Raw genomic sequence first — 15,196 nt, forward strand, 5'->3', positions numbered from 1 at the left:
CACAGACCGTGACAAGGAACAAGAATGGTGGCGGCAAATGCTACACAGTGAATCACTCTCTGACCAATTACGGGCAGTCCAGAAGGCCCGCGATGTGGCTGAAGGGCTCGGCCTGACAGTCCCAACGTGGGAGCGGCCCGCGTCAACGTATGGTTGACCTTCAGGACCCAATAAAGTTCTCCATACCATACCATACTCTTTCGATCCCTGCTTTCGTACCCGGACATTCTCCGCTGAGAGCACGCGCTCTCGCGCAGACGAGTTTCGGAACGTGTTCTTAGCCAAAAACTTTGAGTCTCACGTGGTGTCTCGCCATAACTTCGGGAAGCCCCTACACAATTAATGCATTCCGTTAAAGCTCGTAAGATCGTCAGTCAAGCGTGGTCGGTGCACTGGTCGGTGGTGCAGTGCCACGTTTTCGCGCCGCCTGGGCTGACGGTGTGCTTCGAGACTCTAGTTCGAGTCCCACCACCGAACACGTATATTTTTTTTTAGTGCAATAGCTTTCTTTCGCATTTCCCCCCACTTCGCGGTTTGTATGCTTCTGGCCATTTATGGGAGGAGAGTCAACTTGGGTCACTAGGTACGCGCTAGCCACAATCTTGCCGAGCAATGACATGGGCAACTGGGTGTATGCTGCTGGCTGCTTTCCGGCCTAGTAGACGGCGTCGCTTGGGTCTCTGCGTGTGTGCCGCTGGGTTTGTGCCCCAACAGACAACTTAGGGCCTGCGTACGTGATATTGGTATTTATTTGCCCATTATTGGCCGATCCCTCGTAATGAATGCACCAAGGAGGACACGGGGGACATGTAGCTTTGAATATAATAATCGATAGCGCCCCATCCGAGCCACACACCTCCACGTCGAGCGCGACCGGTTTACGGATTTCCATTACAACAAAGTTGCAGTCAGGATACTATGGATGGGGGGGGGGGGATGCTACGGAGTTTCAGCTGGTGTGCTTTTATTACAACAAAATATACTATGTCGTGGCATCACTTGGCATTAAGGATGACAACCAGATTACCACTTCGTGTGTCGGTTGATGGGCCGATAAGACTTCGTGGTTTACGGACCGCACGGGGGATATACAACAGGGCACACAAGAATGCAATCGCTAACGTTAACTATTATATTCAATACCTCCTGCCTAAAGTTCTTATTTTTCCCCCCTATTGAAGGGCCCGAAACGAGGCAAACATGAATCTAAAGCAACGTGCCTGACGTGAGGCAGATAATGCTTCGTAAAGAATGCTTCTCATTGACACCGGTTCAGTTGTAGATAACAAAAATGCCACCGGAAATTTTCTTGTGGAAGCCAATGAAAATGAACAGGCCTTTTTTTTTAATTATTACCAAAGGTCATCGAGTACAATTGCAATCGGAAAGCCACCGCAGGACAAAAACCACGATTCACTTCGGTCCATGAGATTGAGTCGAACATTGCAAAAAGACATTCTACATATCCTCCGAAATTATAAACTAAGACGATGCTTTAACTTGTGCTCTCTTTATTCAGATGTACCTTGTCAATAAGTAACCGCTAATACGATTGCAATAAAATTTTGTGAAACCAGAAGTTCAGTGACTGCTACGAGGTTCTCGCTGTTAGCACTCCATTTTTTTAAAAAATGGGCCTGAAGATCAAAAAATTAAGCCATCCAATTTGTGATGCTTCAAAAGGACAAATTGCACGCCTTAGTTAGCATCTGTGACTGTGTGCGTAGATGTTTTTATATACCCTTTCTGCTTATCTTCTCCTCCTTGATATATAAACGAGCAAACCAAGAGTTATGGCTTTTTAATTCCTTTCCTCGCCTTTTCTCTTTCTTCGAGTCAACACTTACGTTCTAAAATGTGCTATTCGTTTTCTCATTCTCTAGGTCAGGGAGAAACAATTGCTACCTCTTTGCAAGTTTACAAAAATGGCTGACTGATCAGATGCTTATAAAAAGAACGGGCAGACACGTAAAAATAATTAGCTCTTCGCCCGGTGAGACACAATCTTTATTTGTTCCACAATGTCAAGAAGGACGTCATGGCGCCTAACTATAGTCACTCCGATTATGAATCGATGTAGCCGGAAATATGAAAAAAGTATATGTGCTGTTCATAAGTATAACAACATGTAGCTCAGCGCCAGGCTGAGTGGCAGTGATAATTTATATCCTCATGTGAATTCGCACTAAAGCACTAAAGAAATTGCAGTGCAAGTATGCAGCAGGAGTAGTGTAATTGAGCGCGTTAACTTCGCGTGAGACCACCGCCGACTACGTAAAGGACCCTCCTGATGAAACTGCAGACAGATCGTCAAAGGATGATTCGACCGTTCCAAGGCTGTGCATCGGTGGTCTGTCTCTCCATCGAAACATAGGTGACGTAGTAGAAGCAGGAGTCTCACAAGTTCGCTTGTTTGTTAGGCTGTTCCACTAGCGCAAGCCACAGTCACTAGCTGACACAAGTACGCAGCCACTATACCGTACTGGTCACTTCCTCAATGGGCGCCATGGTCGACCGAAATATAAGCGGCTCGTGCGAGCAGCGCGCGACGTGCATCTTCTTGGGCGACACCACCACAGCTCGGTCTCTGGTATGCGCGCACTCACACGGTGGTCCCGCCGTCGCCGCCCCGCACACGGCGCACCCACCGACCTCGGCGACGATCCTGTCGTCGACGACCCGTTCCGAAAACTGGCGCCCTGCCCCGACCTCGGCCTCTTCGTCTTCCACGCACTCTGCGTCCAGCGTGAGCCCAGCGAGTGCCGGCGGGTCGAGCAAGTCGACCGACGTGGTCCACGACATCGTCCTCTGGTAGCACAGCAACGACCTACGGCAAGTGCACGGTGTGCAATTGTTGGCTACCGCGACGTCGCCGGCTTCCGTGGGGCTGGGGCCCTCGAAGCTGCCCTTGTTCGGGCTCTCGTCGCCAACGCTGCGGTGATGGTGGTGGCAGTGGCGAGCGGGCTGGACGCACTGGTGCTCGCCACAGCACGACGTGTCGTGCGAGTGGTTGCTGTCCTGACGTTGGCGCTGCTGATGCTGCGTAACGTGGTGGCACAGCAGCGACTCGACTCTGGCGGCCTCCGGCAGGAAGAAGAGGCTCGTGGCGCCCGCGAATGTGCACGCGGCCGAGAAGTAGAAGCCCGCCTTGGGGTCCTCCCGCGACTTGCTTATGTAACCTGCGTTTGGGTGGACAAAGCCATCAACGTCCGCGAAAAAATTGCAACTATGTGCGAGTTTCGTTTCTTATATAGGTCGCCACAAAGAGAGAAACTAATGCGAGGGCGAGAAGCCTCAGCTTTAATATAATGTTTAGACGAAGAATTTGGTTTCGTCAGGGCAACAAATTGCTTCGTTTGGCAAGGGGTGTATGCTATGTACTGGACATCGTCAAATTCCGCCATACTGTCAAATTATGCAATGGTGGCAGTTTGAGCCAATCTGGGAGGCCTTAGCAGAACTCTGGGCCAATCAGAGCTGACAAGATGGCGGAATGGTCGATGCCACAGTGTTGCAAACCTGAAGCCTGAATCGGCTCATGCGAAAGTGGTAAACCACTCAACGAACTTGACGAGTTTCAAAATGAAAGAAAAACAGCTTCACAGTCATGGTCACACGTAGTATTGTGCAGGAACAGACGTCTGTGTCTAAAAAGAAAAGCGCAGAGCGAAGCATCTCGTGGTTCAAACAACTTGCGCAGCATTTAGTGTTGAACGCATGAAATATGTGAACGTTATGTAAACAAAGTTCTTCACGTTCTTGGATTCGTGAAACACAAGATATCTATAAGCACAAGGGGAAAAAAAACCTACCACACATCGCTGAATGTCTTGCTTGGTCCCGCAAAGGGATGAACAATTCAAATGAACCGCTTACGATGTAGGCAGCAACACTGGCGTGAGAGTTTTGATGACCCATGCAGGCGTTCATTTTTTTGCTTTGTAATCCGCTCTGGGCTTTCTTTAGCGACGGATTTGCCCAACAAGGGGGCAAATAGAGTAAAACAACTTCACCTACACTGGAAGCAGTGGTAATTGAACACTTCCTTTGAGGTACGAGTGTAAGTGGAAGCAAGCCTAGACTTATCGACATCTAATCGGGCAACTTAATATATAGGCGGGACCGTGTGAACAGTGAACATTAATTTAACAATAGTGGGGGCCACTGATGCCTGTCGACTTCAGAAATTATGCGCGGCCCCCGGTGCTCACTTATTCGGCATTCTCTCTTCTTGCCTTCGTTACCTCCGGTCACTGAATCGTTTTCTTCCAGCGGCGGCCGCATTCCGACTGGAGTGGAATGCAGCAGCGCTCCTGTACCATGCTTTGCATGCATCGTAAAGAGCCCCAGCTGGTCGAATTTCGCTACGGCATCCCTGATAATCGACTGCGCAGTTTCGGGTTGTTGAATCTCACAATTTGCTAAAGCGAAGCTTCTGTCTTAGCGAACCCTCCAGGACTCTGCTGACCGGCTGCTGTCGCTGTCATGCCATGTAGACACAAAACCCGGCACTGATATAGGGAATCGCCTTATATGTAGCTCCATATGCTCTATGCCTATACAGATGTTATGGCTGCCGGCTGGATTCCCTACGGAATTGCGCAGTGAAATGACAAAGAGCACCTAAATATCTTCAGTACTACAAATGCGCGCCTTCATGGCATAATTCATTTATTAACGCGAAGCTTCCCGTGCCTACGTTACCGTGGTTCAGCCCGCCTGTACGGTCGACTTCATGCCGAGTAGGTAGCCCGGTCTTGGAGAAAGCGCAATAGTAAACATGGCTGATCCTGCAGATGGCGCGACGAAAAGTGAGCCGATCGCGGAGGCGGTGTAATACGCGGTCGCGTGGATCACGTCCGTCTCGCGGATCACGTCGGTGACCTGGTGAGGTTTCCCGCGTCTTGCTGATTTGCCGGGCGGCAAGAAATCGCTATGCTGCGAAACGCATTGCAGAAGATGAACAGCTTTATAGCATTTATTTCCCCGCATGACGAAAGGATCCAAAATGTGCGTTGTATCTTCATTTTTCTTTCTTAAATTCTTTAGCCACGTTTCCCTGTGTAAGCTGCACCAAAGTGGACGTGCGTTTGGCTGTCCTCGATGCCTTCTTCAATCCCTTTTATATATCTCATTTTCACATTAACCGGGACTCTCTCAATGCTTGACAGCACCAACAGCCAGAAATTTGCGTACCGGTAACGGGCACTCCTACTAAAACCGGCAGGCACTGGGCCCACTGGACGAATCCCCAGGCGCGGCCAAAGTGCCTGGCCTTCAGCCGCTCGAAGACGAGCATGCGCAGCGCGTAGGCCACTCCGCCGGCGCTGGCGCCGTAGACGGCCGCGAACAGCGCGTAGCCGGCGAAGCCGTTGAGCGCCCCGAGCGCCAGCATGGCCAGGCCGGCGCCCAGCAGCGACAGCTGGCACAGGCAGCGACGGCTGAGCACGCACTGCGTCGGGCGCCGCAGCAGCAGCAGTCCGGCCACGCCGGTCCCGCCCGCGGTCGCGAGGCCGAGCAGGGCCTGCAACGCCCACGCTCCTTGGATGCCCTCCGCTGCGCTCAGCGGAACCTGATCGGTGGAAACGGAAGAAGGAAGGTTATTAAATATGAAAATGACCAGAGACATCAGTAGAAGTAAGCCAGGACGAAATTTAAAAACAATAACAAAAGAAAGAACACGTTTGACTGGAAGAAACACGAGCGAAACATGAGAATGCAGTAGGAAATACACCACTGTCCAACTCGAAGAGGATTTGTGTGGACGGGCCACGAGGAAATGGACGAGCGGCCAAAGTCTACCTGCGCAGAGTGAGAAAACGCAAGGCCCTAGCGCCAGCCAGTTAGGCGTTCTTCCACAAAAGAAAAAGCTCCAGTGCAGCTGCGGCACCGACTGTTAACGGACTGCTTTGGCTTTCCTCCTCGTGTGCAAGATTGCGCGGCGCTCCCTATCGGCATCGACAGAAACGCGTCCTGAAGGTACGCACATGGTTGCGGCCGGGAAGTTTCCGGCAGTTTTACTTGTATTTAGTGAGTCCAGAAGCCGACTAGGTTAGTGAGCGCACTATAATTCATTATCGCATAGCTAAAGGATGGCAGGCAAGAAAAACGGTGACAAAACCCTGAGAAATCGCTATACAGGCAGTGTCTGCTCCGTTCAGCTCACATCTAACCATTAGCCGGCGGCGTTTTACAACCATCATTAAGTAAATTATGTGCTCACATTCTGCTCATGGCAGTCACAAAGCCATCGTGGTGTATAGTCGAGGCGCAATGTCGTGTTGTAATGCCGTATAGTAGAGTTATCGAACCCCAAATGCAAATAATATTAGCGCACACGTTGCCTAGATGGTCTGCACTGACGTCATCGTGACAACGCGAAAGCAACAGCATGACAGGCGCTGGCTTGCGTCATGCGATAAGCCGATAACAATGCTAATCCGGTGGAAGACAGCCGGCGACAAAAAGCAAAACGGTATACGCGTGACGATATGGTGCACACTGATGTGGCGTCATGGCCGCCATGTACTTGCACGGCGAGAAACAGTATTCGTGACGTCACTTCAAACGTATATGTGTACGCGACGTGGATAGATGCTTACAAGGCAGAAGAAGGGAGTGTAGAGTCCAGCTGCTGCGAGAGCTGCGGCTACCATGACGACCCTCAGCGTGCGCGTGCGAAGAGCGGCAAAATCGAAGAAAGGCGGCTTTTCGGTGCGCGGTCTCTTCTCCTTGATCTTGCGCCGCTGGTTCTTCAGGTGTACGATGGCGCGACGTTGCGGGTGGTACAGGGACGCCGACCGGTAGAAAGCACCGATCACGAAGTTCAGGGACACCAGGCCCGTTGCGGCCTGAAGGCCATGGCGCCAGCCCAGGGACCTGCAGCCCGAGAAGACGCGCAAGCGCTTGAGTACACCTTGCCAGGGGATATCAGCAAACCGGCCAGCACATTTCGCACGGATGCAAAGAAATACTGAAGACACTACGGTGCGGTGAAGACCCCATGTCTACCAAGGCGTGTTGCGAAAACCCGTTTTGGTGTCGTCAGTGCCTCAGCGTGTGCTCTATGCGCAGCAGTGTTTTCAAAGTATCAGTGCCAACACACCCAACAATTATCTTTCGTTTTTTTTCAGGAAAGCCGTCCCACCAAGTGGGAGAATCATATTCAACAACTCGGAAGCACAGGAACAGAGACTGACTAAAGTAATTCTGCGAAATTCCACAAGGTGGAGGATATTCATGAAGAAAGAAGGTTGGGCATCTATTTGAACGTAGCACGAAAGACTTGTTCAACTGTGAAGTTCCATTCCCCCCCCCCTTTTTTTTTCCTGCGATATGTGTCAACAAATGACAAGTTTCTCTTTCAGGTTACTAAGGTATGTAGCCGGATGAGCGAACTCCCCGAAAGAGCATCAGTATCAAGCGACGTGCTTTCTTTTTATTTTTTAGCGAATATAGAGCAGAGAGACAATTTAGGGTGTTTTCAGAACAGAGATGAAAATACCGCGAACGATCAACATTCGACGTAAATTCTAGTATGAAGCCCCACCCCAAACTGCGCTAAGCACTTCTATTACAAGCACACTAAACAGAGTACAATAGTTCGCGATAGAAAAAAAAAAGACAGCCTCAACGCCTGCCCCAAATACCGGCGGGTCCAGTTAAACAATCCTAATCTTTCGCACGTGCGCCGGGAGACCTTGTGTTCAAAATGAAGATGTATCCCTCCGCGTCCACGATTAAGCAGTGCTCGAAGGCTATCCCTAACACTCAAGGCAGTATAGGCGTGCCTAGCGCTCACTAGAACCTCACTAAATGCACAAAACACCTAACACGAAAAAAAAAATTGCCCTATATAAACGCCTCCCTCGCAGAGCTCCGCTTAGCCAACTCTTTCAGACCATGCATCGCCGTGTGTATAGAGTTTCAGCGCATTGCGGCGTTTACTTGTTTTCAGTGCCGCAGACCCTGGCTGAGGCCCGTAGAGAATTCAGCGCTCGGGGTAGCCAGCAGATAAGCGCTTTCCCTCCCGGCAGTCAACGAGCGGTCATTTTTAAAGCGCGCGGGAAGCGACGATTCCATTAGCGAGTTCGCGACGCCCGTCCGTCCGGTCGACGCCCATATGCCGGAGGAACGTGCCGTTGAAACGAATCTGATACGGCATGGTGGGTTCCCAGAAACGCTCACGTCGTTATGTTTTTTTTTTTTAAGCTGCAGGAAGGCTGCTGAGCGATCTCGTTAACAAGGCGCTGGCTGCTGTCGCACGCGTCGTCATGCTCTGAAGCTCAAACAACGACCAGGCGACGTGCCCAGCTGTGTATAGACGGGGACGGTTGAAGTGTGGCAAGCAATGTGACACTTTTCCCGGGCACAGTTCGTGTTCCGCCGCCAGCCACTGTGGTTCCACTGGGAGAGACTCGCGAGTTCGAAAAAGGTTGGAAAAGGTAACGGCAGCTCTAAAGACGCCAGCTTAAGCACACAGGAGAAAGTATGAACTGGCGTCCTGAAATCCGTCATATTGTTGTACAGTCATCCCGGTGAAAAGCTGCGCTTTATCCAAATCCGCTTATATCCAGCCGCACAGCGGAAGCAGTGAATATGACTACAAAATGGCGTAGTAGGGCGACGTCACGTGAGTACACCCTATAAGCGTGACGTCTTGTTTCTCTCTCTCCATCCTCTTTTCCTTTCTCTCTCTTTCAGCCAAGATCTCTTCTGTGTTTCCACATTAGTTGCTACTGATACTAGGAACACTTAAGACGTTTCAAATTTTTTCTCCTCCGTTCCTTTTTTTTCTCAGTACAGCCGAACTTCTTTCTCCCGCTTGGGTTGCCACGCAGAGTGACGTCAGTGTGGAACTAGATATAAGCATGCAGACCCGTTTCATAGAGATGCTGCAACAGTGACTTATAAAATGCGTTATAATATGTTAAAATGCGCAGCCGTATTGCTCACTATTGCACCCTTTCTTTTTGTCCCTGCTCTTCTTTCCGTCTTTACTTCCCCTTTCCCTAGTGCAGAGTAGCAAACCGGAGGCTTTAACTCTAGTTAACCTCCCTGCTTTCTTCTCATTTGTATCTCTCTCTTCATGATCCTTCCTTGAGTATGGTTAAATATACTCCATATAATCAGCACTCGTGTCTGCTAATTCTTCTCCGATGAAGGACTCGGTCAGGGATATGGATGTCCCAAATAACCCCTTTTTTATTCCTGGAGAAAAATTTCAGAGTCAGAATTTTCTGCTAGGAAGGAGTAAAGCAAAGCAGACACACTTAAACTAATGTTGTTAAGCAAGTCGTGCCGTTCGGCTACGTATGGCATGAGGAGAGGAAACTAATTAGAGGTTGGTGGTAGAGAAAAGTTAGAAACTTGTGCGCCAGGTGGCAGGTTAGGTTCCTTTAAAGCTTTTCAAGCAACTGCATGGCACATAATGAGAAGCCCTAGGGATGTCGTGGGCAGCAAACTCGTGGATATTGCGATGGCTCGGTCAGCGGTTACGACGTTCTGCTGCCGAGCAAAACGTCGTTACCAGTCAAGGTGGCCGCATTCTCATGTGGGGGAAACAGAAACCGCTCGTGCACCAACAATTAGGCGCGCGTTCAAGAACCTAACGTTCTCAACGTTTCTTTCCTTTTTTTTTTTTCACAGACCTTGTGTTGCTTTGGCACGACAAACCACACTAGCCAATCGGTCATGCGATGTTCCGTCTGAGCAAAGAGTACATTCCGCTCTGTTTAACAGCGCTGCATAGTAAGCAGTGCTTCAGGAACGCGCAAAATGCACTAGCTCCGCCAGTGCGACTAGTAGTAAAACTTCACGTCGACTTTCAGCGACCTTCTGTGACTCTAGTGAACGTATTGTTTTCCGAGATATCGGTTCCGTGTATACCTAATACAAAGCAGACAGATCTGTTTCACTGCTTCTTTAACTACCTCTAAAAATATTTCGTATAATACGGCACATTCAGGATGGTATTCATTTGGGCAGGTTGGTACACAACTACGTGTGGGTGCACAGCGCAAAAAAAAAAACCAATAACAAACGGGAAACAGCAAGAGCGACACGTCGCTTCGGCGTCCCGGGTCAATAATAGTCATAGGCACCTAGCACAGACGTGAACAGAAATTGGCCTCATAAGTTACGAACAACATCACCGCACCCGAGCACCGAGTGAAAGAACGCTGCCATGGCCGCCGTGCCAAGTCCGGAACCAGCACAGGCGACCACTTCGGCGCAGTGGCGGCGTCGCTTGAAGTACTGGCCGAGCACCAGGCCTCCGGCGTCTCGCGCCATGCCCAGGCCCAAGCCCAGCACCAGGCCCTGGCTGAACAGGCCTTGGTGCAACTGCGATGCGAACGATGAGAATAGGCAGCCCAATGCCGCCACTAGGCCGCCTAAGACTGCGGTGAGGCGGACGCTCTTGCGTCGACACCAGGCCACGACCACCGGAGACACGAACATCGAAGAAGCTAGTGACGCAGAGCCCAGCCATGCTGCAATAGAGAGAGGAAAATGAGGCAATTAAGTGAGGTAGAGCACCGAGGCGGCACATTTACATGTGGCGTCAGAGCTTGAAGTTGTCAAGTTTGGGTCAGGAAAAAGCGTTAATCAAACGAGGAACAAAGAAAATAGATAATGCAATCATTGTGCTGCCTTTAGAGCGCCCGCGCTTTCGTCTTGCCTTGTCCCTCTTTTAACTCACGCTTTTTGTTTTCAAGAATAATTCGCGTATTTACAAAGCGTATCCAATACACGTATTTTTTGTGCAGGCGACAGCCATTCCATTAGCAGGACATCATAGGACGTGGCCCAAGCGGTACGGTACACTGCCTAGAAGGCATCTTATTAGGCACATAAGAGTGCATCTGAATAAAGAAATAGAACAAGGAGGGGGAAATACGTGCAAATTCCTAGAACAGCCCTTGCCGCTGCGAGTGACTTGCGTTTTCCCTATAGGCATGTCGAAGAACAGCGGAGTAGCATTCATCGGATCCTCATGCTGCCAGGCGCGTAGGCACTTCTGTCACGTGAAACGTGCCACGTGACAAGGTCCGATGTACCTGATAAAATGGTGTCAGGTTCGATACATTTCGCCGTCGACGCCACAGCGCGTAACTTTTGGAATCGATGCGTCCGTTCTCTGCTCAAGCGGTGCTTGTGCGATACGCCACGCACGCAGAGTTTTAGTAAGCTGCCCGGTTCGGAAGAAAGATGAGACGAGGAAGCGTAGGCTAGCTGCAAGAACAGACGTCGTTAAGATGCGGCGGCACTGCCATCATATTTTGCTCAGACAAAAGAGGGTATACTCGCTGCTTGTCCAGGCAAAATAAACAAGACTGAAGCATGAGTGAGCTTATGTAAAAAAATAATGCGTAAAAGTACGAAAGCAGCAAATCGCCTTAAGACGGTCACGAGCAAAGACAAGCGCACCCTTCCGTTTTACATATATATACCGTTTGCACAAATGGTATTGCCATCAATGTAGACCACCACATTACGGTGGCCACGACGGAACACAGACGGACGAGCAGACTTAAATTGCTTATTGGGTGAGCTTCTACCCAGAAAGCAAAGCAGCACTGAACTTGCAAGAAAGTGGGGATCACAGTCCGTGGTCGTTCAATCGAATGGGACTGCTCGAGCTCGTATACGCAAAGCACACATGCGTCGTTGTGCATTACAGAGCAGTCGGCAATCCTCGCGTCCATTCGGGAATGCACTTCAGAATTCGTGACGCACGCACTACGAGCTGATTATGGTGGACCCGCATATCTCTTGAAGAAGTGACGGCAGCTCGGCTAGGACAGGCGCGTCTTGCGCGAGGGGAAAGCATGACAACGCGATTAGCAGACAGCAATTGACGCAAGCGATGAAGAGGATAAAAAAGAACTAGTGGAAACATTTGACACGGATCATAGAATGACTCCATAGATATCCCGCGGGCACAAAACATTCACAGGATTTTTAAACTCACTCGTTTTATTGCGACAGTAACTATATGGGCACTCCAGGCGCATTTCTGCCGTCACCGTCGGCGTCATCGTGAGGCTCCGTATAAAGTCTAAGGGCGATAAAATAGTTGCCGCGCGCCTATGTGTATGCGCGAATGAAAGCGTGCGAGGTTGAGCCGCCGATCGTGGCTCAATCTCGCGCACGCAAGCGAGAAAATCGGGGAGGAATCGAGCCATCTTCCGTAGCGCGCAAAGTTCCCGAGGGCGGTAGGAAGTGTGTGTTTGTGTGTGTGTGGGGGGGGGGGGGGGGTTGCGCTTTATGCTCCGGGAACACCGAAAAGCCATCTTGAAAGCCATCTGCGACGGAGACAAAGTTTCGTGACTTAGTTCGCGTTGATGCGAGACGCAGCACGAAGGTCAATTCGCTCGCTGCTTCTGCCAGACTTCCTCACTCCATGCAGCGTAGTTATAGCGAGTTTCCGCAGTCATCGAGTGAGGTGCGTTCATGTTTGCTTATGCGCGCTTGACACCATGCTTGTTAATTTAATTAGTATGCCTATGTTTACAAGTTTATATGGCCGATAAAACTACTATCCTTACTTCGTATAGCTGTCTACTGATTTGCTATCGCAATCGATGCTTCGGTTTTCGGGCGAAACTGCGACTTACTTAAGTTTTCTTAAGAAGCTCTTATCACAAACTGCTTCATTGAAATGAGGCTCTGTGCAGGTGAGCTAAAAACAAACATTGAAAAGCGTACGTCAGCTAAAAAATTGTTTTAAAATGTTTCATATACACATTCCAAACTGCATCTTACCACGTTAGGTTTAATCAGATCAATGCTTTTTATTGTCGTAATACATCTACAGCGGGCTCTAAAGGCAGGCAAGAGCACAAATGTATACGAGGTAGTGATGAATCAACTATGCAGACAATACTTCTGATACTACTTCTAGTCATATCAATGACTTCTCTTTCATGCGAGTCGGCTAAGCGAGCGTTACAAGGTCTCCTAAAAAAACGTTCCGTCCATGATCGTCTAGCTCGTTAAGCGACGAGCCGCAAGCCTGATCCCCCTGGAGGCTCAAGCAAACAAAGAAACGTGTCAAGAAATTCCTGGTGTGCAGAGCATTCTCACTGACTTCGGAAAAGTCAAGAAGACGTTAGATCCTTGGTTGCTCTGGTATTGTGGTACTTCTGGTATTGTGGTACAACGTAAAAAGAAAACAAGGGAACGATGGTCTCAGCGTACGGTCTGCAGAAAATGCACGTTGGAAGTACTCACAGTTTTTTGCTTGCTTTCCGCTATTTTTGTTGTTATGTTGCTTTGTTTTAATGCCAGAGAACACAGAGTTCACGGGTCATTTATGACAGTCAAAGGAAGCCTCGCGCAAGAAAATTTTTGTTCCGTCTTTTTCTTTTTCCAGACAGGAATAGCCAGAGTGATAGTAAACAGTACAGGAAGGAAGCCTTTAATACTTTGCCACCATTTCGGTTTCTGGAATGCAGTTGAGCTGAATAAGGAAGGCTTCAGAGACAAAGACATGCTGGCTTGCGATCAGTACAGAGAGAGAGAGAGGGATAGCAAAGAGATGAAAGACAGGGAGGTGAACCAGACGAGCGTCCGGTTTGCTACCCTACACTGGGGGTGTGTGAAAGGGGGAATAGAAAGAAGAAACGAAGAAGGAAGTGATGACTGTGTGTGCAGTGAAGCACCGTGACGCAGTTCCGTAGCTGGCGATCTGCGTTGATGACATCTGGGACGGCCAAAGAGCCAGTGGTCGTTGCGCGAATAGGAGGCAGATAGATGTGGCTCGTTTAGGAGAGTCAGTCGCAAAAGCGAAGTGCCTATAGTTAGGTCTTGGGCCTTTTTTTCATATATGAAAGGTACTCTGCGTACCAAAAGACAACAAGGCAAGTGCAAGTTTTCTTGATGTTAGCGACAATGACGCGGATAGTAGCTTTTTTTTTCGTTATTTCTTGAACAATTTGGGCGCTAGTCGTAGTTAAAATGTATACAATGGGAAAGATACCCGCAGGCACCGTCATTTTCGAATATTTAGGCGCGAGTGCCTTGTATTTCTGTGGAACAAACTTGCTTTGCGTGCCAGCTTTGAGTGTTCGATCAGGTGTGCTTCGAAAGCGTGTTTGATACATGTGCTGATAGATAACAATGATATTTAACGCTTGTTTCTCGTTTCCAATTCCACTTTCTTTTAATGCACTTTGAAAATCCTGCACACAGATTACTTTTCCCGTGAGGACACCAGAGCGTTATCTATCCGTCCGGATGGCGAACGCAAGTTGCTTGTCGGACCGACCCTGGTCGCCAGTACGCGCTCTCTCTCTATTTTTTTCGGCATTGACCTTCAGTACAAGTGTACTGTCTCTACCACCAGAGTGACGATTTTTGCGCAGTCTTCCTGCATCAGATAAAGATGTGTCTACACGAATATTCATTCGATTTTACTAAGTTTCCAGTATCACAAAAGCATTGCCACGGTTATCTTTATGGGCACTTAAATATGAACCTCAGCCTCTTCCTCCTCAAACGGCTGCAGCTTCACTACTAAAGTTTGCTTGGAATTTGTATCAGTGACCCGACGAATGCGAGCCGAAATGAACAGAATGAGGCCAAAAGAGGGCAGAAACATCCGCATCACCGACTGTAAAGTTTATAACTCAATGCGTGACTTGCCTTCGACGTACTACCGCGCCTGTATTCGCCGGGCGGCTCGCACACCCAGGCTGTCAGCGAGCTAAATTTGTGGCCAGACACAGGCAATTTTACGTACAACAAACTCTTAAGTAAAAAAACGGAAGATAAAAAGGCGAGAATGCTTCAGGAACTGTTTGGTATTGCGCATGAGCGAAATAAATTTAAAGCTGTATGAGCGTTATACAGCGGGGAAACATACGTTTTGTCACTTGTTCCACTTATTCCCCGCTTCCTCTTGAACAAAAAAAAAAGAAAAAGAAAAGAACGTTCCAGAAGAGTTGCTCTTCCTGGCAGCCATGAAAGCAAGCTCATGAAAGACGCGTGTCTGGACGTTGTTCTCATCTTTTTTAAGGTTTCTTCTTCGGAGCTTTCTTATTACTTCATTCTATATTTGCTGGATATGCTCTTTGACCAACGCCTACATCGGAAACGAGCCCTTGAAAGATAGTTCAGCGTACGTTTCTGTCTTCGTCCACATATTCAGCGGATGAAAATGCACCGGAATAGGGCCGCTTCCCAACGATTT

The 15,196-nt window shown here is 49.1% G+C and overlaps 1 protein-coding gene across 2 annotated transcripts in view; it reads right to left on the bottom strand.

The window, feature by feature from the left end:
• Window positions 1–1,037: 1,037 nt before the first annotated feature.
• Window positions 1,038–15,196, bottom strand: part of LOC142585603 (monocarboxylate transporter 13-like) — a 64,657-nt gene continuing 50,498 nt past the window's right edge. For both annotated transcript variants that reach the window (XM_075696489.1, XM_075696488.1), the window contains 4 exons: window positions 10,160–10,493; window positions 6,603–6,879; window positions 5,197–5,572; window positions 1,038–3,179 (listed from right to left, as the gene is read on the bottom strand). In XM_075696489.1, coding sequence (XP_075552604.1) covers window positions 2,473–3,179; window positions 5,197–5,572; window positions 6,603–6,879; window positions 10,160–10,493 — 1,694 coding nt within the window. In that variant the 3' untranslated portion in view covers window positions 1,038–2,472. The remainder of the gene's footprint in view (window positions 3,180–5,196; window positions 5,573–6,602; window positions 6,880–10,159; window positions 10,494–15,196) is intronic.

This window comes from Dermacentor variabilis, chromosome 6 (genome assembly GCF_050947875.1).
Source record: "Dermacentor variabilis isolate Ectoservices chromosome 6, ASM5094787v1, whole genome shotgun sequence".
Taxonomy (NCBI): domain Eukaryota; kingdom Metazoa; phylum Arthropoda; class Arachnida; order Ixodida; family Ixodidae; genus Dermacentor; species Dermacentor variabilis.